The sequence below is a fragment of the Pieris rapae genome, chromosome 20 (genome assembly GCF_905147795.1).
Source record: "Pieris rapae chromosome 20, ilPieRapa1.1, whole genome shotgun sequence".
NCBI classification, from domain to species: Eukaryota; Metazoa; Arthropoda; class Insecta; order Lepidoptera; family Pieridae; genus Pieris; species Pieris rapae.
The window spans coordinates 3,327,833-3,354,785 of record NC_059528.1 but is presented as its reverse complement, the minus strand read 5'-3'; the positions used below and the strand labels follow the sequence as shown (position 1 = coordinate 3,354,785).

The window sequence follows — 26,953 nt, the reverse complement described above, 5'->3', positions numbered from 1 at the left end:
ACTGGTTTTCAGGCTATATAAGCACGGCGCGCTGTATGGTCGGGTGGACTTCTTCGACGCTCGCATTAGATGTAGGACGTTACTATTGTTGTTGAATTTGTGGTTATTCGTTATGCAATCTAATTTGGTTATGTTTAGTCATTTTATTTGTTAATTTCTTACTACTGTGTAATCACAATAATGTTTATATTTATTGGGAAATCAACTGGCAATCGAATTGTTTCTATAACATAATCCAGTCTTCAGGTTACCTCCTAATCTGTAGACTGGCAACACTCCTGTGAAAATAAGTCCTTGCCCAATGGAAAAAGGTTATTAAAGTTCGTTGATGTAATCATAGGAACTTATGTTGTTGAAATTTTAAAACCTAAATTCATTCCATAGTAGCAAAGCAATTGTTGCAAAAACTGAATAACAAAAGAACACATTGTTAAACGTATACACATCTGTAGATTGCTACAAAAACCAACAACCTTAATTTATATACGTAATCGATGAATATAACATTACATATTATACTATGTAACCCATTATAAGCTTCGCATGAAAACGTATCAGTTTCAGGCTTCAAAAGTTAATTAACCAACGCACTCGATATCTCGATGGAGCTAAAGTCAATTACAGTTGGATTGAACGTCTAGTTTGTAATGCCCTTGATACAGCTTCTATGTTCCTTTTAAAACTTTATTAAATTGGATTTTGGCCCAAATCCTTTAATTAAAATAGAGCCAGCAGTGCTCAGTGCAATCAAATAGTTTTTGTTATTGAGCTTTGTTTTATAGAGAAAATAGCGACTTAAATTGGTAGGGTAAGGCTAATTTTAAAATGCGTTCAGGCCGTTTGAACCTGAAGGAGTATATTAGTAAAAAGAGCATTAGATCGTTTAAGTAATCGAAAGTTTTACGAATAGCTAGTTTTTTTACTTATTAATAAAGCAAATGGAAATTCAAATCAATCAAGTAGTATAATACTAAAAAGTAGTATTTCGCACAAACATTTTTTTTGAAACATATTGAAAAAAGCTAACTCAGAAAAGCTAAATAAAATTGTTGGGGAATCGCAAATAACCACCGCCATTAAAAAGCACTCTGATTGAACGGAATAATTCTTTCCCTGACATGCAGGCTCGTGCGGACATCTTCAATTAACGTTAGAAGAAAACCTTACAAGTCCCTTGAACTCCGTTCACAAAACTTTTCTGAATATTAAAGAAAACCTCCACAAAAATTATTAATCTAACTTTATTCTCCTTCATGAATGTACGTTACTTCATATCCATCTCATGTATCATAAAAAGCAACTCTTATAACACAACTAAACGGATATTTAAGTGTTTTCCAATTGTAAGTAAAGTTACAGGGAAAAAGAAAGAGAGATGTAGACCTGTGGCGAGCTGGGAAGACAAAATAAAAAAAACAGCTCCCAACTGGATCCAATCGAGAGAGGATTGGCTATCTTTGGAGGAAGCCTTCACCTATAGAGTAGTTTTTACAGAAGAATAATATTTCAAAAGTAGGAAAAACTAACACAACTAAATTTAGGATACAAATTTAATTACTAACAAAACTAATAATAGTAGGTATCTAAACTCAATCCAACTTCTTGTTCTGCTGTAAGAAATAAAAGGCTTTTATATTTTTATTTATAATAAGTAAAGTAAGTGATAGTGCGACGAATGCAACTCAAAGCAATAAAGTAATACTAATAAATTAAAAGAGGTACTCTGTATACAGCCTAACTTGCCAGTCGCACTATCGATCGAGTTATATAAACCCCCGCCCGCCTTCAGCCATACCAGTGTTCCGTAGGTGGCTGAAAGCCCAACGAACTCTATTTTATTGCGCACTCATCGCGCAGGCTTTACTCTGTCTCCCAGTTATCTTCCACACCTCTACCGGTTCGAACGCCTGTTATTGCTCCTGGCTTTGTTGTGGCAGTGATAAATGGTTTAAGGTAAGACTTATGTTAGAGTTCGCTTTGATGGCTTAAGAAATATACACCGCCTGGGCGTTTTGTACTATGTAAGACCTAATTAACATTACTTCTCTTGAACTGGATATGACCTATATTATTGATGTTTGCGGATCTTACGAATTTGCGAAATTTAGGGCATGTTATCTTTGTTTATGTCAACAGCTGCTATTTTGCTAACAGGTGGAATTAGGATCATATTATCGTACTGTTTTGATATATGAACGTTGATATACTGTTCGACTACGGTATGTGAAATAAAAATGTTAAGAATATGACTTGTAGTATTGTTACAGTTTTATTCTCTGTAACTGTTATATACATTATTTAGGGTGGCTATCGTTATGACTGGTCAGACTTGAATTTGTGTATGTGTACCTTATTTCGACTATGTATTTGCGTGTTGTAAGCGAAAAGGTAAGTGCCTGCTCCTATTTCACCATGCCTGCTGCTGATAGAGAACAATTCTTTGTTCTTTATTTTTTCGTTTATATAGGTATACATTATATATATTTTTTGATATCATGTGGAACCATGCGTAATGGTTGCAGCTGCTTGCAAATATTTTTAAAACAAAAACTTGGCTTTTAAAAAGAGTGGCGGAGAGTTTATTGCCAATTCTTCTCGTCCGTTCTACGCCCTTGATTTCAGAACTTACAGTAAATGTAAAATTATAAGCATTTAATATGAATTCCTTTATTGACGTTCATAAGTGTACATAATTACTTATATGAATAAATGATTTTGCATTTGAATTTGAAATATCATCTCATAAATAAGTGTGGTATACAAAAAACGATGATGTGATTCGTTAATTACTATAATAAAAATCCCGTGGTTAAATTGAATAAAATTATGATCAGCGTTTCGGTTGTGGATGAATTTGCGAACACCTAAATGGTTACCGTTTTCGTCGATATTGATTTTATTTATATATTATATTAGTTTCATTAGTTTCACATGGATGACACGAATTATTTAAATATTGTATTACTCAAATATCCGGCGCAATTATATATTTAATTCATACTATTAATATAAAACTAATTCAGCTGAAGTATTTTTGATTAGAGTTGGCTAAATGGTTACTGTGATTCTTAAGCCTGAAGTCCAATGGAAAGTACTCTGTGGACAATAGGATTTAAAATTCTGTTCACAGCTTCTCATGTCTTAGTCCCAAAAATCATTTGGCAATAATTTCACTAAAAATTATATATTTATAGATAATGTATGTAATTTATGCTAATCACCTAAGTTCACTGTTTATTAAGTATGTTGTGAAAAACTGAGCCATGAATAATAAATGGGTGTAATCTCAGAGGAATATTATAAAGTGATCTTGTTTTCGATAAGTCGTTTCAGCGTAATAGGAGGCGGGGACGCGTCCTTAGAGAGTTTTTACTCGTTCGATTTTCAACATGAAAAATTATGGGAAATTATAGCAAAAATTCTTGATTTAAGTTAAATATTTAGTACGTAATCTAGGTTGGAATATTACAATTATAATCTATTATTTATGGTTGATGTTTTTCATGTGTCTTAAGTATAACAGCAGCATATGTATTATTTTCGAATATTATTTGTAATTTCCTGAAACATTCTTCACTCACTAATCAGTTATCAAATAAACATCTTCTATCGGTTAGATAACTGTAACTTAAAGGCAATATGGTCTTTTTGGAAATTTACACCGAACAAACCACATACATATACGCAACACTAACCTACATTTACATGTAGCTTATGCTTATGCAAAAACGGGCTTACTTCGCACAACACTTTTTTAGAGGTATCTTCATTTTTAAGCTATCGATTCCTAAGCTATACATTGTCTAAGAAGTAAGCGACAAATTTGAAACCTTTCCTATTCTGAAACAGAAAGTAATAGAGTAGTAGTAGAATAGTTGTGCATCAGAAGTTTAATTATAAAATTATAGAGTTTATTACATTAACTACCTAATCATTAAAATATCAAATGTATTGAGTCGGGCTGCCGAGGACACAGGGAATCCTAATATAGCTAGCCAACATACTAATACGTTTTTTTCTTATAGGATTTCTTTTCATAAAAAAGTTAAAAGATATATTCATCTATTTGGATTCAGAAAAGAACTTTGTTCTTTTTTAGCTCAGCCGCAATGATTTTATTCTGGCTATGGGCAGTAATAGCCTGCCTTGTAAGCAATTCAGCGGCGGAGAGGGGTGGTTCCCTCAGGGGAGCGCTTGAAGCATTACAAAGGAGACAACGCGGCCGTCTTCATACTTCGGGACCTATCGTTCCACAGGATTATGATGCTTTATACGAGTTCGTTCCTCCTCAAGCATATGCAGGTATACAGAGTATTCTAAAAAACTGAAATAATAACTTTACATTTGAAAGTTGATTGTGATTAAATGAGAGCCCATTTTAATGTATTATTTTCACAGAACCCGACTATGCGATTGATGTAGAGGATGTTGAGGAAGAGCCAAAGTACATTGTAAAATTACTTGATAATGAAAGTCCTTCTGATGCATACGAATATAAGATCATCAAAAAGAAAAATTCGGTTACCCGTGGTGATAATAAAAGAGAATCTGCTTTTCGGGAGAGAAGTCAGCACTCCGACAACGATAGACTTCGGGACCTTTTCATGGATAGAAATGAGGCACAGGAGAAAGAAGAAATTTCACAAGAAAGACCTGAAACCGACGCTGATTATGCTATGCTATTAGGACAATTATGGAGTAAATATAAAACCAATAAAGCAAATTCTAACCGAGTCGAAAATGCTCCACAAGGTGTAATTAAATTGTACAAAGAGAAGATTGTTAAAAAAAGTTATCCAAATAATTGGGGGCCCATAGCTTTCAAAAGGAAAAGAAGTTCAGGCTACGAACCGGAGCAACCATCTGTTGATATTGACGAAAGTAAAATTCTAGAGAACCAAGACCAAGAAAATTCTAATTATAACGCGTACGATGTATCTGATGATGACAAAGACGATATGAGAGAAGAATATGCCATTGCTTTTCAGCCGTTAGATGATGACAGCCTTTCTGATCTGGCAGATGAGGATCAGTTTGCTTATGAAAATATTGAGAAAAGATTTCCTGTGTCCAAACGAAGTGGTGGAACTGGAAGCATTAATATGCAAAAGAAAAGATTTGCCCTAAATAACCACGATAATGCAAAAACTTTTAGAGGTAGTTCGGGTACTGATCCAAAAATAATCGAAGATTTATCAAAAATATTTGATAATTCGGAATATGAAATAATAAGAAACCCAGTCAAAAGAAGCAGTGACAATCTCGAAACCCCTCATGAAGTAAAACCTCCGAATGTGAATATTCATCATAAAAATGATAGTCACATTAACTCCAGCTCAGCGTCACCTGACTCCACAAATCATGAGCATCATGGTCATCCCCCAGGAGTAACTGGCAAAGAGTTAGAACATGATGAACATTCACACAATCACGATCATGATCACCACAACCATGACATGACAGAGTCTCAAAAACCCAAAATTGTAAAAAAAAAGTCTGTAGACTGGTCCGATTACTTTGGAATTGACAAAAGATTTAAAAAGTCACCGGGCTTAAGTGATGAGCGGCTTAAAAAGCTTTATTTTGATACATTTAACAAAGAGGTGGTTTATCCCTCAAACAATGTAAGGAGAACTAGTTACATGAAGCGGAACTTTGTTTCACCGAAGTTTAAAGAGAATGTACCAAATACTAATATGAAACCACGTGCAGAAAAAAGGAATGCTGGTAATACTGAGACAAAGTTAGAAAATTTTGACAAAAAAATAAAGAACATGGAAGGCATAATCGTAGATGAAGCATTGCAGTACTCTAATAATGGAGAAGGTTTAGATTCAAAGGAAGAACAAGAAATGAAAGAAAAGTTATTGTCACGTCTAGCTGCCGCCTATAGTTTGGAAAAAATGCGAAAGGCATTAAAAGAATTCAAACAGAGCCTACAAATACAAAAGGTGACTCCAAGCTCTCAGTCTACTTCGGATGGTGAATCAAAAGATAAGAGAGTTGCCGTTAAAAAAGAAAAAGTAATAGGTAACGCTATTCCATCTGTTCATGAACAAAAAAGTGAAATAGATGAAGACTTTGAAGATGAACAAGGTGCAGGACACTACATAAATGGAAAACTAGAAGAACAATTATCCGAGGGATACATGGGTGGAAGTGGCCGACATCGTTCTCCTGCCATTTCAACAGGTACTTTAATTTAGTAGAAGTGAAATAATGTCACATTATTCAACCTAATACTTTATTTTTTTCATCAGTAAGCTCTGCCGGCGCATGTCCTGTTCTTGATAAGATCATTAAAAGGTGCAGAGGTGTGGACTTACTAGCGGGAGACCGCGGCCAGCTGTTCCTACCTCTGTGTAGTTTACATCAAATATGCTACCTATGTGTAAGTACATGGAAAATATAAAAGAGTATTTTGGCTTTTGAAACGTTATACATTTTATAAATTTGTTTCACAGGGAGAAGCCCCACCTACGACCTGCGATTTAGTTTTTCTCTCAGAAGCCGATTCCACCTGTGAGGGCGATATGAGCTGCCAACGTGCGGCACGATCTGCTTTGATGGCTTTGAGAGAGCTACATGACAACCTGGCTGATGAGTTGGATGGTGAATGCGAGGCTAGCCCCTGCCTTCCTGCAACCCTTAAGCTGAATCTAGGCTGGCAGAGAGCCCTGCAACGATAAATAACGGTTTTTTGGTTCGCATTTTGCGGTGATGATATATCTAATCCAAAACGGAGTTCTGAAAGGGAAACGGATCAAATTGTTCGTTTGAAATGAGTGTATTTCATTGTTAAAGATTTGTTACTATTTTGTAATACTTTTTTCTAAATTCTACTATCAAACAGTCTGCATTTGATCAAGCATTTAACTAAGTATTTAGGTATATTTTTCTACCATTTTTTCGTACGTACCTAGCCAGCCATAGGTGCGTACGAGCATTTACTACTATGTGTCGTAAGGTGCAACTTTACTCTTTATGTACTTAAAAGAACTACACCCTTATGATGTATTGAGTAACTATGCTTTTCATATTATGTTGTATATAATTGTGATGAAGATTATAATATTTCCTATTCAAAACCTCATGTTGTCGGTATGTTTAAAGAATGATAAGAAGAATAATGGATATAATATATTGTCTGATGGGAGTTTATCATTGTTGAAAGTTATTTGCATGTTAAATATTATTTGTGTTGTGTCAGCGTTATTATGAATGGATCCTAAGTATTGTAACACTAAATGTATTTATGTGTAATTTTATTCATAAAAACAAATTATTCTTAAACGTTAAATGAATGTAGAATAATTTTAAATAAAATATTATTAAACTGCATATAAAAATATATTTGTTGATTTGAACTATATAGGTGTATTTTAAATAGTTAATGAAACAAGAAAACAAATATAAGCGCGTCTAAATTATTTATTTTCACTAAATCTAAAAAATACATACAATACTAAATTTAAAAATTAAAATTAAAATGAGGAATCGTTTCGCACAGCACAAGTGCACCAATCTAGACTTTACTAGACAATAATTCTTTCTTTGCTTTCACGAAGTCCACGCCTAAAAGGAGAAACGCTAGAAATCCAGACTTCTATGTCTTCCGTATTTGGCATCGCGTTTAGATCCTATTTATACAAGGCATGTGTATATCAAAATTCTACACCCATTTATATATACATAGTAAAGTAGAACATTAAACGTTTGATTGGATATCGTGTAACTGCTACGCACGTGAGTGTAAAGCAGATAATTTTAACTTAATGTTATCTCTATTAATCATGGTAACAATAAATGGTTTCAAAAATAATAAGGTCTATTTAGAAAACCCATAATCCCAATAAACTAAAGTTCAAGGAATGTACTGGGACGTTTGCAGTGGGCGATGAAGTCATTAGGTACCCGACCTGTTTTACTTATAGACTGCCTGCCACAGTACAAGCATAGAAAATATGTTTAGGATGGTCTGATGAAGTGTTTGGATTTAAGGCCCTATCCAAGCACGAATAGCTGTGTCAGTGTATCAGGGTGGACTGCAGTGCGCAATGGAGACCTGGAGCACTGAGGTGTGCCGGCCCGTTACATTAAATTAATGTAATTTTGACAATTTATCTGAAATGGATTACTTGGCTTGCGATTACATATATCTCGCTAATTTCAAAATCATGTTCTATATACATTTTCGTCTTAAAATGAATTCAAAGCGTCAAGAAGTGGGTATGTTTGAATTTGTTTTCTATCGAGCCAAGTTATTAAAATCGTATATAGATCTTTCAAAATGGATACATAAACGACTCAATTCCACCATATATTTCTTCAATTTGTCCTCCTATAAGAAACGATGACAAAAAATGAAAAGAAACCATGTACTTTTTTGGAGTTTGGCGATGGGATGATACTTAATAAGAACGAAATATACCTATTTAACACTTTTTATGAAGTAGAATAATAATAAGCCTTTATTTTTCCACATCCTATTTACACAAATTAAATAGAATAGATATAAATACACTTTTAACTAAGATGCGGCCCCTGTCCGGTAGAAGGCCTTCTCCAAATTTTTCCACCCTAATTTATTTGGTGCCATCGTCATCCAATATCTACCAGCTACTCTCTCGATCCCGTCAGACCATCGCTCTATTGGTCTTCCTTTGTTTCTTGTTCCTTTTGGCCCAGTCCATTCGGTTACTGCTTTAGACCATCTGCCATCTGTATAACGCGCTACGTGGCCTGCCCAACTCCATTTAAGTTTTAGGGCATATTGCTCAGCGTCAATAATTTTTGTTTTTCGTAGAAATGATGTAGAATACTACAAATTTAAAATAATTCTTAGTTAAATTTTTGTTTCCTTTTTGCATACAAACGATTGATCAATATTATCCAAATTTATTAACTTTATACCACAATCATGTTTTCTATAGAAGTGATTATCAAATGTACATCTTTGAAATGATTCGAACGTGTTCGATTGAAGATATGCCTTATCTATTGATAACGTTCCAAACACGTCGATAACTCAGTGCAGCGTCGTATTAACAACAAAGAACATATTAATTAAAATATTTATTGCTTTTTAATTTTATTGTGAATGCTATGGCCAGTGATATTGTGAGGGGAAGAGACAATCCATCTGTAACGCAAGGTAAAATGACGGTGAACAATTATTTTAGATAATGTATTACATTTTTCATAGAGATCTAGAATTTACGATATTTGCTTTATCCTCCATCTTGTAGCTACCTCATGATAACTTCAAGGTAATGAAACTAATTAACATCAAAACTTTAAGTAACTTTAATTTTACAAATAAAATATTTGGCTGATAGCTGTCGGTGACTTACCCCTTATTGACTAGCTTGTCAATGCCCTCGTCACTCGGATGGCATTCATCGCAAACATGAAAGGGACAAATGGTTCTTAATATAATAATGCCGCATTTATATTCAGCCGTAGTGAGCAGGGAAGTGGGCAGGACGAGTGTGTAACGCGAGTGTTTACGGACTCGTCCTGCCCACTTCCCTACCCGCTTCCCTGCCCACTTCTCTGCGAACTTCCCTGTCCACTTCCCTGCACACTCCTTGCCCACTTTCCTGCTCATTACGGCTGTATGTAAATGCGGCATAAAACAGTATCTGTATTTCAGATGACGGATCTTATTTGAGAACTTCTTCAGAACGAATAATAAGCAATCAACCACATTCCAATAATAATAGGAACAGTAAGTGTGAACAAAATAGTAAATTAAATCATATGTTGTATAATTTTAAATAGTCGGTGCGATTCAGTACAAAATTGTTGCAGAAATTAAGGCCCAGTTTTTCTAATGCAATTCAATTCTAAATGCAATTCTGTTGAAACGCATACAAATGCTTTAAACAGCCTTTTTTTACTCGTACCAATTATTTAATCCTTTAACCCAAGAACCCACGGTTATATACCGCCATTACCGTACTTATAACAAAACAAGAATGATACCGCTTCATAAAGAAGCTAGCAAGAAAATCTTCTTCCTATAGATTTGTTTTATTTATTATTCAACTTTATTATCACAAAAAATTTATCTAGGTCATCCCCGTGCACAGCTATCGGTGTCTACAGAAGCATGGAACACCCGCAACGTTTCTCCATTAAGACCTAGGCATGGTCTGGACTTTCTCACAGGAGTCTCAACATTAAACATACAGCAGACAGTTGATATATCTCATTGTAAGTATTCTCATTCCTTACGTCCATAGACTTAGGGAGGGTCTAACGCGTCTCATGGGGTTTATGAGCTGGGCCCTGGGCAGTCATACTTTAAGACAAATCAAATCAAAAATAATTTATTCATATAGGTAACATAATGTTCACTTATGAACCTCAAAATATATTTCAAATGATTCTAATTTTACATCACCACCACCACTACACCATGTTCCATATGACATATTGAGTAATAAAGAATAATAAAATAAATTAAAAATATTATATATAATATCATTATATATATATATATAGTATTTCGCACTTTAATTAATAATTACATACGTATTGAACTCTAAAAACAATTTATACTATTCCTGTCTGAATTATTTATGCTCTTAAAAATGTCTTACACATGTTACAAGGAGTACTATGAAACATTTATAAATATATGTAAGAAATAATAACGTGTGAAAATGACATGGAAGTTGAAGAAAGCGCCGCGCTAGCCAGATTCATACATCTTCCTCGCAATCGAGTAGCTAGCAATATCGCAGCACACAGATACGCATGATGTCATTTTTATATAGCAATTAGGTAAATAATAATAATTAATAAGGTTTCTAATAATTATTTCATAATAATTCTAATAAAAGTTTTAACAGCTAAAATAGAAAGGAGTTATATTTGCTAATTAAAATATCTCTCCGGAGAATGTTACTCTACGGGATTTTATGTTCTATTTTGTAGCTAATTAATCAAAATATTGCGAGCTCATGAAGCACAATGAGACTTTTCTTCCTACGCTTCATTCATACAAAATATAACGTGGCTATTTGTAAACGTGTAGGTAGAGCTTTTCAAGGTAGCTTTCATACTAAAAAGAATTTTTTAAAATTCGAATTGTACTATAACCTTGATGTGTGGGTTTCTTTAACAGTAATTTTATTAATGTGTGAGTGTCAAAAAAAGATTTAAATCACATCTGCAGCATTTAGTTATTTAAGAAAATTACAACATTTTTTGATTTGTCTTCTTTATTGGTCACTTGCCTACTTATTTATGATTAAATATAAATCAATATTAATATTTTTTGTTAAAACTTATAATACTTTTCTAACTCACTCCGAGTCTCAGTATCGCAATACAGTAAAGATTTACGGCAATTATGCCACAGGTCCCAAATTGTATGTAAAGAATAGAAATAAGGATATTATATATATATTTATATATATTAAATATATAGTATTATTAATATCCTTATTTCTATTGGATAACACATATATATTTATATATTTACTTCTATGGTATATAGAAGCATTTACTCAGTCTCATTTACGATTATGATCCAATTGAAAAGATTTTAAAATAAATTAACCCAATCCCACTTCAGTTACTTCAAGAAAATAGCGTTTTAATTCTTAAAAGTCCGGCAACGCACTTGCGAGTCTAGCATTAAGAGTGTCCATGCGCTGGTATCACTTAACATCAGGTTCTCTCTCCCTTCGTCTTCCCGTTTGCCCCGTATGTTCTATAAAAAAAAACAATAATTACTAATATTTCAGTGACATCTAACATAAAATCGGAAAATCTGTACACAATTAAAATACCAAATGGCCTTACACTGTATCTCGCGAGTGAAACGTCGACAAAGACGCAAAGGCTTTTGTGTGGCGTCGGGCGGGCCTTTACGATGCAGATTCATGACAACACCAGACAGAATGTAATGCAAATGGAGAGAAGGTTAGCAGCTGCCTCCTGCTGCTTTCCATGTAGACTTCAGGTTAGTTGAACAAATTTCTAAAAAACCGTTTCTACTGCCTACAATACAATATTCAATAAGACTACGTAATTTTTGTCGCAAGGACGGAATTATAGAGACAATAAATTGTGTTGAATGTGTCTAGACATGCGACTGTTTGGGTATGAACCTTCCGATCGTTTATGACCGTGTTTAAAGATTTATTATTAGCTTTTCTATTGAATAAAAACTAACGTTTAACGTTTTAAGAACTTTATTTCTCATTACAAAAACAGACATATTTTATTTAAATGAGAAAAATAATATTAATATGTATATATACGAACGAGATACACGTCGCCATTAGCCGTCACAATTTTAGTCAACTATGTTCATTCTAACATGCATCTTTACTGCCTTTTTGAATTTGTCAAACACTCCAATATTGCGTATTTGAGATGGTAATTGATTAAATAATTGCACACCCTCATACCTAATAGATTTCTTCAAATAATTTGTACGCGGCTTCGGCAAGATAAGCAAACTCGCTCGACGAGTATTGCGTATCGTGGTGTATTTGATTTTTTTAAACGACAAGCAACTATGGGGATAGAGATTTTTTTTTTTTACTAAATCTTTGTAAATCAACTGTAACTTTGATCATACCTACGTTTATTCCTTGTTTATGGTTTTTTTAATTCCTTGCCAATGTCTATAATGTTTTAATTCAGGAGATGCAAGTAATAACACCGCCAGGTGACTACATTGGTCGTGTTCAGCAGCAATGGACCTGGGTGGTTCCTTTCTACCTCGTGAGAAATGTTAACGACGAGGTCATATACGTCATTGAAGGCCCATCTAGCATTGACAATCGGAATATGATCCTTGGACATTTTAAGGTAATATATAAATCATATGATTGACTTCCTCAACACAAAAGTAATACACTTTTTACCTCCGCTTTTTTATAAAGTAAAATTTGACGCTAATTTTAAGTCATTTATATATAAGTATAGCAAAGTAACGGACCCGTGCAGTTGCGTTTTTGGACATGCTAGGTAAATAGGTGAGAACAGTTTTTTCACTGGAATTCGAACCGAGACAATGGGCCTAACCTCATTTACCACCCGAATAAAACTTTTACTATGTGCGTTTGATTTTCTATAGAGAATTATAGATTTAATAAAAAAAACAAATACGTAAAAAAATATTTCATTGGATTTCGAACCCAGAATAATTTTTTTATTTAATCTTTGTGTTATTACAGATACTATCGAGTGATTTTTTAAGAGAAGTCGGCAAAATATCGCACAGGTGGGAGGGAGACGTGAATAGTTTCGTAACGGCGATAGATTTTCCACTCTGTGCCTCAGACCCGAAACAAAAGGCCCTTCTTCTCGCTGCTACATTTTTATTGGTATATATTTATGAATAATCTATGTTAAATAACATTTAAATATCTAAAAATAAGTACATATAACATTTTGAAAACTACAATAATATTATGGTTGTTTCTTGAAAACCAAAGACTTCAAAATACTTTGAAATAGAATTTTGAAATCCATAATAACAATATTGGATTATCATGTTCATGAAGTCAACCTCTTTAAAATAAAAGAAACGCAGAAGGCACTTGGTCTATAGATGTTGTAAAATGCACATTATTTTCTTTCAGGAGTACACGTATTTCGAGAGAGCAAAAACAAGTTGTCTGCGGTTCAATTGTTGTTAAAGAATGTATTGTACACAAATTATAAGTTATTTGATTTATGGAGTACATAACTTAAATAACTAGATGCTAATGTATTTGTATTTTCCACCTATTTAATTTTCATACTCCGTAAACTCGTCTAGTATTAGTTTCGACTGTATCTTTAGACTAGATTTAAGTTTAAATTTCATTTAAGAGAGCGGTTTATTATCAAGTTGAGTATACAACAGGAAAACATCAGTGTCAAGACGTTGTTGTTAAATTTATATTAAAAATAAATAAGGTATGAAACATATTTTTTTAGTTCACATTTTTTTATAAGCTATAATATGGTAAATGGAGGACAACTTCAAAATTTGTAACAAGAAAGCATTATACATATGATTGATCGAAACCGAAATGAGAACGAACAAACGGGCATATGACACTTTTATTACAGTTATGAACGGCAACAGAAAGTTTTGTTTAGAAGAAAGACAGGCAACAGAAAGTTAATTGATTCTAAATTTATATTTACTGACAGTTCGTATGGGCGTAGAGCGGCCAAGATATATATAGCAAAGCGTATTAAATATGATAAAGAATTTAATACTCTTTGATTAATACAGATAAAATATATATTCATACACTATAGTATGTGACAAATATGTCAAATTATACTATCAATAAAACATTTATGAACTTACATTTTATGGATTTTTACAAATATTTCTTATTATAAACATTATATAAAGTAATGGTCAATTCAAGTATACATTGCAAATCAGATGATACAAAAAGAGAGAAGACATGGCTTTACGACCAGTATTACATTGGTGAAAGAGATTCTGAAAAGAGAAAGAGTGGACATGGTGTACATCACTGGACGGGAGCGAAGGTGAAACTAGAAATCTAGAATTGTTTAAATTTCATACCAAAACATCACTAATTGTCACAACTGGTCAAATCAATTTATTGGATTTGTATCCTAGCGAAACAGCAGTTACTTGGACTTAATAAAAAGGATTGATCGTAAAAAATACCATTATTCAAGTACTTTATGTTTTTATTATTTTAATAGTATTACACGACTTGCGAAGGAGTAAAGACCTCTTTCATTTCCTTCCTCCTCACTCTCATTTTCGCTCGCAATTTCTCCCACTATTTATATATTATATCTTCTTCCATCATCAGTCATGTCCCTCTGTAAACAATGAAATGAAAAATGCTGCATGCTGAAGAAAATATCTTGTGAGAGTGTCCATGGGAGGCTGTATAAGTTAACATCAGGCCTCTTTGCCCGTTTGCCTCTTGAAACATAACCTTTTTTATCTTAAAATTTAGTACAATACAAAAATGATTAAAATTTATTCAGTCTCTAGAAAGCTACGATGGTCATTTCACATGTGATACAATGCATGGTGCCGGAGAATACCGACGGAAATATCACGATGGTCATACATTTACATATGAGGGATATTTCTTCAATAATAACATGCATGGATATGGAGTAACATCTTATCCTGATGGACGAACATTTAGGGTAAATAAATTTTAAATAACGGTTTCAGACCGCTTTTTAATGATTAACGCACCCGTCAAAAGTCCAATACAGTTTTGACAAAAGCAATTAAAAATAATATAGGTATACGAATTTCCTTTTTTTTATAGAACAGGAGGCCTGACGTTAAGTGATAGAGCATTAAATTTTGATTTTATTTTATGAATGTATTGAGACGGTAACGCCCTCGAAGCCTCTTGGAGTATATTTGTCATAGACAACGGGACCATTTGACATCAGTTTAGCATCTCGTCTCTTTGAAAATGGGCATGCAACTGACCAAAGCATCGCTGCGTGCAGTCCTTCTATTGTCTTTGATAGACGTGGTTGACCTGTGTCCATTCTACGGAAATACAATTGCCATAGAAATTACATGCCTGTCATGTCATGTGAGAAAATTTAATATTCAATTGGGTCGTCTCAGAACCAAATTTTCATTTATTTAGGTATGATTTGCATCTGCGAGAAATAATACTAAAATTACTACGTCAGTAATAGAATTTTACAGATAAACGTGTCATTAAAAGTTTAAGTACGAATCAATAAGTACAGAAGATAAAAGCGACTGTTTGATCAGGGTCTCTTCATCAATAACACACGATGGGGTCCTGGTATACAGTCACACGCAGCGATAAATGAAGACGTTGGCCTCTGGTGTGGTCCGCAGCTTATCAGATTAGCATGGAAACCTTCAACACCGAGTATTACTCCCGACTTCATGATGAATGCTGTTGGAAAGACTATAGTTGAATTTCATAGACGAATACTGGCCACAAAGATAAAAGTCGTCAGTATTTATTGTTTGGTCTGATGTTTTAATTAACAAATATGTATTATTTACTAATTTTATACGTAGTAGATTAAAAAAAACGACTGCAGTTAACGTGGTCCTCACGTTATTTGACCGCGCCCATTTCAACTACTTAACACTTTTCTTAAGATGTTAGAATCCATAAAATATGAGAAATTTTAGAAAAGTAGATCAAGCGATATTGTTGCTGGTAACTCACGATATTTTAATGTATACATTTTTGTTTTAGATAGGAAAAAGTAACAGTGCTTTAGATCTCCTAAAGGAATGTGGGGCTGACCCAGTATCAGCGGTAGAAAAATGGCACAAATTGTATCCAATACATTGCACAGATATCGCTAGTCCAATGTGTCATCTTCAACAATTTGAATATGACTATTATGAAAAAAATACTCAATATAAACTTGAAGAAATAAACCAGATTCCATACTTCGAGGTAAACAAGTCAACTTGAACTTTCATTCATTTAGTTTAATCTTATTAATAATATCAAATGTCAGGACACGCAAACAAGTGATACCGAACAAAATAACATATATTATGCATGGAACAATAATAATATTACAATAAACATGATGAAACATAGCTATCAACATGAAGGGCAAAGGGACCAATCTCAGATTGACTTATCTTCTATATTATCTGGTCCAAGAAGATTGTTTAAATCTGCTGGAAAACACGAGGCTGATTGCAGAGCTTTACTCTTGACTAGCTACTTAGGATATATCGTTAATGTAGCCCAACTTATTAATAAAGAAAATGTTCACTCGAATATTTCAGATTTGCAAGGAAATTCAGCTCTCATGTACGCTACGGTAAGATTTATTATTGTTGACTATTAATCAGTTTGAGTAACGTCTCATCTTATTAAAGCCGACGATAGAATATAGTTTAATCAGTATACTGATGTTTCGGCACTATGATGTTCCCAGTGCGGCGATCAAGTAGATGTAATACGTTTCCTTGTGGAAGCGGGAGCTAACATAAATGCATCCAATGATACATGTTGCACTCCTTTGGGAATCGCACTGATGCGGTACGCTTGTGCTATTAATGATATTCCACCAAATTCAATGGTACAAGCCCTAATTCCTCCACCAGTTACACCTACTCCACGTAAGCTGAATAATTAATATTTTTGATATAAAACCTACTTCAATGTTCTTTTAAAAGTTTTTTTTTAGCTATAGAAGAGTCAAAAGTTTTTGAATGGAATATAATAAGAGATCAATTTGGCCAAACTAATACTTCACCAATAAATAGAACTCCAAGTAAAGCAGGAAGAACAGCGAGTTCAAAGAAAGTTAAATCCCTAATGTCCATTAAAGATCAGCAAGTAAGCAAAAGAAAGACTGACGCATTAACTACAAAACCCCCTGAACCGTTGTGTGAATCAGATGATTCATTATGTGATTATAAGAAAGTATACAATGACGCTAATCGAGAATATTCGATTAAAGTAAATGATCTATTCATAAGCCCTATCGCTGATGTTCCATACTTATTTGATATCGCAGATATGATCATGGATATTGAAACTCTTGAAGACGATTCCAAGAAAATTCAAGAGAAGAATCCAAAAAAAAATATATCGAAAGTAATTAAAGACACCTTTAAAACTAGTAAAGTGTTGATAAGTCAGAGTAAAGAAAAAATAGACCTCATGTCAGAAAACAGCTTCCAACAATTAAGGACTGATATGTACGTGTTACTTGAAATAAAGTGTAGGTAATAGATAATTAAATTTTAATTTAATAACAAATATTTTAGGTTGTCGAAAATGAAATTAACAATTCTTGAACTTTTGGCAAATGGTGCAAAACCAACGTTAGTGCGCTGTCCACAACCTGCATTGGTGATAGCAATTTCATGTAATAGTCCAGACTTAATCAAACATTTAGTGCAATATGGTGCTGATGTAAATGAGTTATATCCAAGGGTATGCAAACACAAATTAGTAGTCTTCTATTAATATATTTTGTAATGATCATTAATACGATTTGTCCATAGTTACGCGGATATTCACCATTGGACATTGCGGTATCAAGACAATTTACTTGGGAAAACTTGGAAATAATAAGAGCATTACTTGAAAACGGTGCAAATGCTAATAGAAGTATATACTGTGAAGGAGATTCATCAGATATCACTGTAACTGTAATACGAATTTCAGCACCAACACTTTTACATGCTGTACTAGCTAGAAAAGTAGAAATAGAAAATGAAGAAGAGGTATAACATAACTAAATCCTATAATTCCCTAAATGTAATAAACATAATATATTTGTCCTTGGTCAGACATTCAGGTAGTCCTGGTATGTGTGGCCACAGGGTTCCCAAAAAGTCGTTCCTAAAAGTAAAGTACCCAGAATACTTCTGAAGTTTTGGAAGGAGCTGAGCTGGCTTCATAAGCCAGGACTTATTGCTAGATAGACCAAATGGGCGTCGAAGTTTGGAAACTGAACCCACTCTGCACACTAAAAATTCCCTAAGACCCTACACTACGGCAAACATGACCTCAGATTCCGAGTTACTAAAAACTGTTCTTAATACTACAATACTGTCCATATTTTATTTTCAGATTCGTCGTCATTTAATAGATCTACTTTTAGACTACAATTGCAATCCGTTATCGCAGTTTAAAGGGCGCTCAGCGATTGATGTAGCAATGACAAAAAATATAAGTTTATTCGACGTATTTGTGCGAAATCGTAAAACGAATCTAAATTATGTTATAAATGATTCAAATCAGAGCGTTTTAGTTAAAATGTTTTGGCTTCCTTTCTTCAAAAGCATTGGTGCCGAGAGAATTCAAATCGTGAGTTATTACTAAATGATAATTGCTCTCATCCATGTAGATCAGACGAAACTCATCATCATAAAAAGCCTTACAAACCTCTTCATCTTCATCTTGACACGGAGGTTAGGAAAGGAAAGTTTGTAAATGTGTGTACCGATATCTTAACAGTGTAACCATGGTTTCAATACGTATTTTATAATGGATATATATTTAAACGGGTTTTTTTAAAGAACATTACTTCGTTTACTATGTGTTCTTCCAGTTGACAGATCTATTGGTATATGGTGCAGATCCTTTGTTATCGTGTAAGAATGGTCAGGATCAATATAAAAATATTTTTGTTTTCGCTAAAAAAACATTGAGCGAAATGGAAAATGGCCCCCAAGGTAAATTTAGTTAGTTGAATAGTTTAGTACTGACGAACAGCCAACCTGTACAGAGCTAAAATAACCTTTTGCCGAAAATATTTTTTATAAACAAATATTTCATTCTTTACTATTCCTGGCCCTCAAAGAAACAGATATATACGTGTAATTTAATTTTCTGGTACAAGGATAACTAAATAAAAATTATTATAGTCAATACTCAAGATAGCAAAAGTAAGAAACCTGAAAAGCCGAAAAAGGATGAAAAGCTGTCCACAAAATCTATTGGAAAAATGGTAACAGACGACAAAGAAGATTATAAGCAAGCTATAGAACTCGTAACGGAGTGTGCGAGGCTTGTACATATACGATGGTTGCAAGGACAATTGGCTAAAAACCTTATTGAAACCATACACAAGTAAGGAAATTTACCGATAAAAAAAACGGAAATTTCCAACCAAGTAGATAATTGCCTGTAGAATCCATAAACGCTCCAATCATTTATGGCACAAATAAGACACTGACAAAACAATTTCCCGTTTTTTTTCCCCGTTATGCAACATCATTTAGTCTCTTCTTTTTTGTCTATTAGTGTGATGTTATCTGTATGGCCTTACTTACTTAATTCTAAGGACTATTAAAGTTTATTTATCTACTCAAAATTAAATTATTCCTCTACACCAGTAGTTCCTGCGATTTGCCCTAACGCCAAACAAATTTTTAGGTTTTGTATATACTAATTTTGTACGGTATGTGTTGCCATAGTTACCAAAGAAATATGCTTTTTTTTAATACATTTCAGATACAGACATCGACAATGGAACATGATTTTAAACGAATGTAAAAATAAGAAAGCTGTCGGTCTATGGCTTACGCCACATCGTGGTATAGAAATATGGAACATTTTTAATTCTACTAAAAAGAAAATTTATACTGACCAAAGAGTTTTGAAACATTTTCTAAGTATTGTCACCTTTCTCGCTTGGAGATTCTACAATCCTAAAAAGAATGACTTTACGCCTTGGTCTAAAGTCACAGCTATTGTCAAAGACCTAATAGATAAGGATGTACTCTACCTTTTAAAAGAAAATAAATCTATAAACAAGACAATAGAAGATATTCCATGGAAATGTTCTTTTGTTAAGCCTGAGCTAGATAAAGCGGTAACTTTATTACTAATTACATACTACATTATAGACAAACCAAGAATTTTCTTGTGGAAAAAGCATATTTCAGTATTTCTTAAACTAATTTGCCTATGAGTGTATATATGTTAAAATGAGTAGTGAGCAATGTCGCGGCTTTGCGCAAATTTTATGTTTATTTTATATTTAATTTTAGAATGACAAATCAGAGTATAATTGCTCCTATGGTTAAAGCAAACATCATAAGGAAACTGCCATTTTTTATAAAATCCTAAAACCTACGACAAGTGTCAGGCATTAAAGGCTAACCCCTCCTTAAAATTGTTTGCCAAAACCCATATTGGGCTGGTAATGAATATGTAAAGAGCACATTTCTTTTTATTTGTAGTACAGAGGGAAACGGGCAGGTGTTCATCTGTTGATAGTGATACTGCTTATGTACGCTGCCAATGCCAATGAGCTGGCGAGTGCGTTGCCGCCCTTTTAATTTATTTTTAGGGCAGTAATGTATACAATACATTATTTATACAATTTAATCTGTATCAAGGCACGGAAGAGTATATTGTACACAATGAACTACTAAAATGACCATAAACATTATTTTCAGGAGAAAAAATTTAAAATTTGCTTCGAGTGTGCATTGCCGTTGGAGGAGAATAAATTATTAACCTGTAATATATGTAAAATGATATCGTTTTGTTCGTTAGAATGCTTAAAAGAAAATGTAGAAAGAGCCAATTGCCATCCCTGTAGCAACGATTTAAAATTAAAACATTTTCCTTCACAAGACTCATACATGTATTGATTATGGAAAACACGTCAACGGACTACCTCGAACTATTATTTGAGTTGAATATTAATATATTTTTTATTTTTGTTAAAAAAATATTTACTCTAATAAATACATATACTATATAACTGCAATCTAATGAAAGTATTTATTATTCTACTTCAAAAAACCCGAGGCACATTAAAGCCGTATTGGCTTGCTTCTGCGTGCGACTCTCAAGTCATAATATCTTAGGTTCGAACCCCGGCTGAGCACCAAAAGACTTTTGTTTAAATGCGCTTACAACGACTTCGTGCTATGCCAAAAATTATAAACATTCACATGTGAGTCTCGTATACCTATCACAAATTTATTGGATTTTAATGCACGGGAGACATAGTTCGCGCGATCTCTTGTTTCTGAATCTTGACTGGTTTACAAAGCGTGGACTTTTCTCAATGATTAATATTATACCTACAGTATCGACCATGCTATTGCCATAAAAAAATTAAATAAAAAAAATCTTGGTTAATTAAAATTAACCTCTTACAAATTAAGATAATGTACTGACTATTGTGCTCCTTATTAATCTTCTATTGTCTAATCCTGTGAGACCCTAAATGTGGATATTATGCAGCAGTATGAGATATGCTATGTTTGTCTACGTAAGGTAGACAATAAATTTTTAAATTATTCTACGTTATCTCAAGTTTCTGACACTTCTTACTCTGTTGTCAATATTTATAAACTAAGTATATTATCTGAGTAAAAATAAACGTTACCTGTACAGTGGACTAGATCTGTGATAAAAATACTACAAATATTTAAATTTAATATTTCTTCATTAAAGTTAAGTTAATGCAATTGATATTTTATTGTTATAACAAAATCACGTTTCGAGCAATGGCTTCAGCTGCAAAGAAAATCAAGCTTTCAAAGCCCTCCACAAGTGCCGAGAAAATTACTTTACAAGAGTTTATGGATAGTATTCACAAAAAGCGGGAAAATACGGCGAAGTCTATTTTAGAGTATAAATTTAACAAAAAACGAGTTAGAATTATTTCTCAGGAGCAAATGGTATCTGATAAATGTAAAGGTATCATTTATTGGATGTCTAGAGATAGTAGGGTCCAAGATAATTGGGCATTTTTATTTGCACAAAAATTGGCTCTCAAGAACGAAGTACCGCTTCACGTTTGTTTCTGTCTTATTGCTAAATATTTAGATGCATCTGTCCGACAATTTCACTTTTTAATTAAAGGTAAGCTGAAGTTATGTCATAAAAATAAATTCGAATGTCTTCGAACACCTGAAGATATTTGTATTTATATGTTCCATAATGAATTTTAGGCTTGGAAAAAGTTGCAGCTGACTGCAAAAAGTTAAATATACAGTTCCACTTGTTGGAAGGTAGTGGAGCTGATGCACTACCAGAATGGGTTGTAAAACATAATATTGGTGCTGTGGTTTGTGATTTCAATCCATTGAGAGTGCCAATGGGCTGGTTGGATGGTGTTAAAAAGAAACTAAAGAAAGATGTTCCTCTTATACAGGTATCTATCTCTTTTTTGAATAAGAACTATATACAATAAGAAATTCACCTTTCATACAGGTTATTTTAGTTTTGATTTTGATATAAAAATAAGTTATAAAGAAAGTATTACACTTTTTTAAATTGTCTTAAATTATCTATCACTTCTATGAGTTAGGTTGACTTTGGTTTAGGTTAGTACCAAATTTTCGAGAAATTCTGACTCATGTTAACCAGAATTTATGTGTTTTCAGGTAGACACACATAATATAGTGCCATGCTGGGTTGCATCCGATAAGCAAGAGTATTCTGCTAGAACTATAAGGAATAAAATCAACTCTAAGCTTGATGAATATCTCACTGAGTTTCCACCAGTTATAAAGCATCCTTACACAAGTGAATTTAAAGCAGAGGTAATTCACATTATATGAAAATTATTGTCCTATATCCACTAAGAATTACAAATGTCTGGTTTGTTAAGTTATTTAAGTTAGGTTTGTGTTTTGGCAGTAATATCTGAACATATTGCACTAATTGTGCATTTAACATTTTGTGGTTGAAAAGTATGGTAAAGTCAAATTTATTGTGTTGCACAAAATATAAATACACAAAAAAAATATCAAGTTTGTTTACTCCCTACTCCTCTGTCTTCCTTTACTCCCCTTAACTTGTCCATGGGCTACAGCAGCTGCCTTCTTTGCTCTTTCTTTCTTTTCTCTCTTCTTCTCTGCCTCTCCTTAGGTTTGTTTGCCCCTCCTATCATATATAATAATAAATTAAGAGGAAAGATTTTTTTATACATGTACACTTCACTAAGACATCATGATATCATATGAGTCTAACCTAATTAAATAAAAAGGATTTTTATCATAAGGAAGTGTCCAATAACACTACTTACAGTTTCTATTAAAGGGAATACACTCTGTTCTTGTGTTCTAAAGAAGAGAAAAGATTGGATAATTTTTTTTTATTGTAGTGATTCTTTGGATTTATAGTTCTAAAATCATAATTATATGTTTTCAGCCAATAGACTGGGATGATGCAATAGAATCTCGGGAAGCAGACAAATCAGTTGGACCAATAGAATGGGCTGGTCCCGGTTATGATGAGGCTGTCAAAACATTGAAAAGCTTCCTAGATACACGGCTTAAAATTTTTGCCAGCAAACGCAATGACCCCACACAAGATGCTTTGAGCAATTTATCCCCATGGTTTCACTTTGGTAAGGTATTGCAAGTATTTATGATTGTTTAATTTAGTTTATACTGTGATCTATGCTAAAGAGTAAAGAATAAAATTCTAATTTAATATCTATTGATTTTTAGATGCTATCTTTTAACTTTGTCTTTAATTTGCAAAGAACACTGACCAGGAAGTCATACTCTTTTTAAATGCTCATTAATTGGTACCTAAGTATGTAAATCACAATAAAAGTTGATGTGTTTGTCCTAAAACTAATAAGGGGCCGTTCATAAAATACGTTCGCATACAAGGGGGGGGGGGGGGGGGGTCTGGCTGAGTGTGACAAGATGTGACAAGGGGGAATAGGGGGGTATAGGGCAGCGTGACGTTCGCCGTTTATTACATGACATGAGCGCTAGCTCTGTGGCGCGACTCTAGCGGCGTTGCGATCTGTCACAACGGGTTTCTTTGTTTTTCCAATACTTGAGAGAGTAACGTTTAAATCCTTGGACTTCTGAATAATAGAAATATTATTTATTATTTATATGTTCGTTATGAAAGATATTTATTTAAATTTTATTATAATAACTAAATAAATGTTTTTTAATTTTCAGAATTTGTCTACTATCATTTATCATACTCAGCAGGGGGGGGGGTCTTAGTTTTTGTGACGAAATATTTCTAGGGGGGGTCACAAAAAGTGTGGCACAGCGTGACAATGGGGGGGGAGGAAAAAAAATTTAGGTTTCATAGTATTTATAAAATATAAAGGTAAATTCACGTTATAAGTAATAAACATTTCTATTGCAGGTCAAATATCAGTTCAGAGAGTAGCATTATGTGTACAAGAATACAAATCTAAATACACAGAGAGTGTGAACGCTTTTCTAGAAGAGGCAATTGTTAGACGAGAGTTGGCGGATAATTTCTGTTTTTATTGTGAACACTATGACAGTATAAAGGGTGCTAGCAATTGGGCTCAAAAGACATTAGATGATCACAGGTATTTATTGTATTTGTATTTTTTTTTAATTGGCTGGAGTATGTCACCGGCCTTTTAGGAATTAGATCACTCAAAGAAAATGTGATTTTTGGGTAATTAAAATTCAAATAAGGCTTTTGTTTTGTTTTTAATTATCTTGATATGAGTATAATAGGCAAGGTATATATTTAAAGATATGGAAACTGAATAATTTAAAATTGATTGCATACCTTATTACCTTATGTTTGTTTGTATTTTTTAAGTATTAGATTTTCTGCCAAACTATTTTTAATGCAAAAGTTTATTTCAAAGAGAGAATTTACAAAATATATACAATTAATGTAACGGAATATATTTAAGTTTTTTTTATTAGGTCTTTTTTATCGCGGTTTTTTTTTATCAGCCAGTAAACCTTTCATACAATCAATCATTGTTTTAAATACTTATTGGTGTTCGAATTTCGAATGTTTTTAATCACCCTAGAATAAATATCTATTAATATTTTTTTTCGTAATTTCAGGAAAGACAAAAGGTCACATATTTATACTTTAGAAAAGTTATGTAAAGGTGAAACGCATGACGATTTATGGAATTCGTCTCAAATACAATTAGTTAGAGAAGGAAAGTTGCACGGCTTTCTTCGAATGTACTGGGCTAAGAAGATTCTAGAGTGGACTTCAAGCCCCGAAGAAGCCCTGAAGTACGCCATATATATGAATGATCATTTTAGTGTCGACGGAAGAGATTCCAGTGGATATGTTGGTAAGTATGGTCAAGTCCATCTGCGAAATTATTTAAATATTTTTTAAGACACCAAAATCGATCAAAAAGATTTTTTTGACAATTTTTTTTTGGTCCTGAACCATTACTGGCTGATCACCTACTTGCATTATTAAGGAAGTAGGTGATCAGCCATCTGTACCAGACACGCGTCGTCGACATTTGGGGCAAAGGTCACGAAGTTTTCCTTTACCAGTGTTCGAACCTACTACTTCAGGTATAGTCACACGCTGAACCCACTAGGTCTGTACTGCTTATTAAAAATGGACCTATATTTTTTTCTGATACCCTCCTCATCAGATTTTTTAAATAGTAAGGTAGTAGTAATGCAACAAAATGTTAAATATATAAAATAAATTTCAGGTTGTATGTGGTCTATTTGCGGTATTCACGACCAAGGCTGGGCGGAAAGAGCTGTGTTCGGCAAAATAAGATATATGACCTACGATGGCTGCAAACGGAAATTTGATATACGAGCGTTTATAGCGCGCTACGGTGGGAAGGTACACAAGTATGTACCCTCCAAATAAAATTATTTATTTTGTTTGCTCTTAGCTAAGACTTTCCTATTGAAGGTTTATATGAGATTCAAATGTATATAATTTTTTTGTCTATGTTGGTTTTGGAACTTAAAATTTACATTTTTTTTATGTTGATAAAAATGCTGGAGTTTTACTTAGTATAAATGTAATAAAATTACTTATACTAGCGGACCCGACAAATTGTACACAGCATTGAAAATAAATTTTATATATTAAACAATCGGACTGTTTTAAAATTAACTGTAAATCTAAATCGAAACATACATACAAAAAATCCTCGAAATCGGTTCAGCATATTAAGAGTTTAATCACAAATACCCGCACAGAATAATTTTTTTTTCATCATGAGATTCTGACACTAGATTAAAATGCATTTATGAATTTTAAATTTAGAACTGAAACAGTAACGTAACGCGTTATTCCAGTATTTTTATATAATAAGGATATACATGGTATATATTATATGTTTGGTTATTGCTAGCTTTTTCCTGTTGACCTATACAAGTTTAAACTAAATGTGTATAACATTACAAAGTTATCTCAAGCCAACATTTTTATTGAATAGACTCGAATAATATATGTAGTTTTTTAATTAGTTATGTTCAAAGATTTACACACTTTAAAAAGATTTTAATTAATACTCATGTGTTATAAAATGATAATTTTAATACATGTAAGAATCAGATAATACGTATTTATTAAATTTTATTTTTCACAGCTTTGTTTGAAGTAATGTTTAATTGATATAAGCAGTTGATATTATTTTTAACAAACAATTTTATTTAATTATAATAAGTACTTAACAGGTTAAAATAAATACTTTATTCTGCTTATAAAGCACGATAAAAAGTATTTAAGTT

The 26,953-nt window shown here is 33.0% G+C and overlaps 4 protein-coding genes across 4 annotated transcripts; all 4 read left to right on the top strand.

Moving 5' to 3' along the window:
• The first annotated feature begins 1,805 nt into the window (after nucleotides 1-1,805).
• LOC110996030 lies at nucleotides 1,806-7,325 on the top strand. Its single transcript, XM_022263514.2, has 5 exons — nucleotides 1,806-1,953; nucleotides 4,100-4,302; nucleotides 4,399-6,192; nucleotides 6,261-6,391; nucleotides 6,465-7,325. Exons 2-5 carry the CDS (start codon nucleotides 4,110-4,112, stop codon nucleotides 6,687-6,689), a joined length of 2,343 nt encoding a protein of 780 aa, XP_022119206.2. The 5' UTR covers nucleotides 1,806-1,953; nucleotides 4,100-4,109; the 3' UTR covers nucleotides 6,690-7,325.
• A 1,685-nt stretch (nucleotides 7,326-9,010) lies between these two features.
• On the top strand, nucleotides 9,011-14,682 carry LOC110996031 (phospholipid scramblase 2). The gene is made up of 7 exons (XM_022263515.2): nucleotides 9,011-9,154; nucleotides 9,656-9,730; nucleotides 10,078-10,218; nucleotides 11,760-11,977; nucleotides 12,667-12,834; nucleotides 13,203-13,352; nucleotides 13,611-14,682. Exons 1-7 carry the CDS (start codon nucleotides 9,106-9,108, stop codon nucleotides 13,665-13,667), a joined length of 858 nt encoding a protein of 285 aa, XP_022119207.2. The 5' UTR covers nucleotides 9,011-9,105; the 3' UTR covers nucleotides 13,668-14,682.
• Nucleotides 14,683-18,829: 4,147 nt separating this feature from the next.
• Nucleotides 18,830-21,139, top strand: LOC110996038. The gene is made up of 4 exons (XM_022263521.2): nucleotides 18,830-19,183; nucleotides 19,376-19,580; nucleotides 19,965-20,325; nucleotides 20,915-21,139. Exons 1-4 carry the CDS (start codon nucleotides 19,165-19,167, stop codon nucleotides 21,110-21,112), a joined length of 783 nt encoding a protein of 260 aa, XP_022119213.2. The 5' UTR covers nucleotides 18,830-19,164; the 3' UTR covers nucleotides 21,113-21,139.
• A 749-nt stretch (nucleotides 21,140-21,888) lies between these two features.
• LOC110996034 (deoxyribodipyrimidine photo-lyase) lies at nucleotides 21,889-26,700 on the top strand. The gene is made up of 7 exons (XM_022263517.2): nucleotides 21,889-22,337; nucleotides 22,427-22,629; nucleotides 22,862-23,020; nucleotides 23,631-23,829; nucleotides 24,600-24,792; nucleotides 25,292-25,533; nucleotides 25,915-26,700. Exons 1-7 carry the CDS (start codon nucleotides 21,935-21,937, stop codon nucleotides 26,079-26,081), a joined length of 1,566 nt encoding a protein of 521 aa, XP_022119209.2. The 5' UTR covers nucleotides 21,889-21,934; the 3' UTR covers nucleotides 26,082-26,700.
• Nucleotides 26,701-26,953: the final 253 nt, after the last annotated feature.

What these genes read in the sequence shown, in the direction of transcription:
- LOC110996038 (XM_022263521.2), top strand. An exon ending in CTTATTGAAACCATACACAA is followed by an intron (nt 19,581 to 19,964) that starts GTAAGGAAATTT and finishes AATACATTTCAG; the next exon opens with ATACAGACATCGACAATGGA. An exon ending in AGCCTGAGCTAGATAAAGCG is followed by an intron (nt 20,326 to 20,914) that starts GTAACTTTATTA and finishes CATTATTTTCAG; the next exon opens with GAGAAAAAATTTAAAATTTG.
- LOC110996030 (XM_022263514.2), top strand. Translation starts at nt 4,110, where the DNA reads ATGATTTTATTCTGGCTATGGGCAGTAATAGCCTGCCTTGTAAGCAAT. An exon ending in TCCTCCTCAAGCATATGCAG is followed by an intron (nt 4,303 to 4,398) that starts GTATACAGAGTA and finishes TTATTTTCACAG; the next exon opens with AACCCGACTATGCGATTGAT. An exon ending in TTCTCCTGCCATTTCAACAG is followed by an intron (nt 6,193 to 6,260) that starts GTACTTTAATTT and finishes TTTTTTCATCAG; the next exon opens with TAAGCTCTGCCGGCGCATGT.
- LOC110996031 (XM_022263515.2), top strand. Translation starts at nt 9,106, where the DNA reads ATGGCCAGTGATATTGTGAGGGGAAGAGACAATCCATCTGTAACGCAA. An exon ending in CAATCCATCTGTAACGCAAG is followed by an intron (nt 9,155 to 9,655) that starts GTAAAATGACGG and finishes TCTGTATTTCAG; the next exon opens with ATGACGGATCTTATTTGAGA. An exon ending in GACAGTTGATATATCTCATT is followed by an intron (nt 10,219 to 11,759) that starts GTAAGTATTCTC and finishes CTAATATTTCAG; the next exon opens with TGACATCTAACATAAAATCG.
- LOC110996034 (XM_022263517.2), top strand. Translation starts at nt 21,935, where the DNA reads ATGCAATTGATATTTTATTGTTATAACAAAATCACGTTTCGAGCAATG. An exon ending in AAGATGTTCCTCTTATACAG is followed by an intron (nt 22,630 to 22,861) that starts GTATCTATCTCT and finishes ATGTGTTTTCAG; the next exon opens with GTAGACACACATAATATAGT. An exon ending in AAGACATTAGATGATCACAG is followed by an intron (nt 24,793 to 25,291) that starts GTATTTATTGTA and finishes TCGTAATTTCAG; the next exon opens with GAAAGACAAAAGGTCACATA.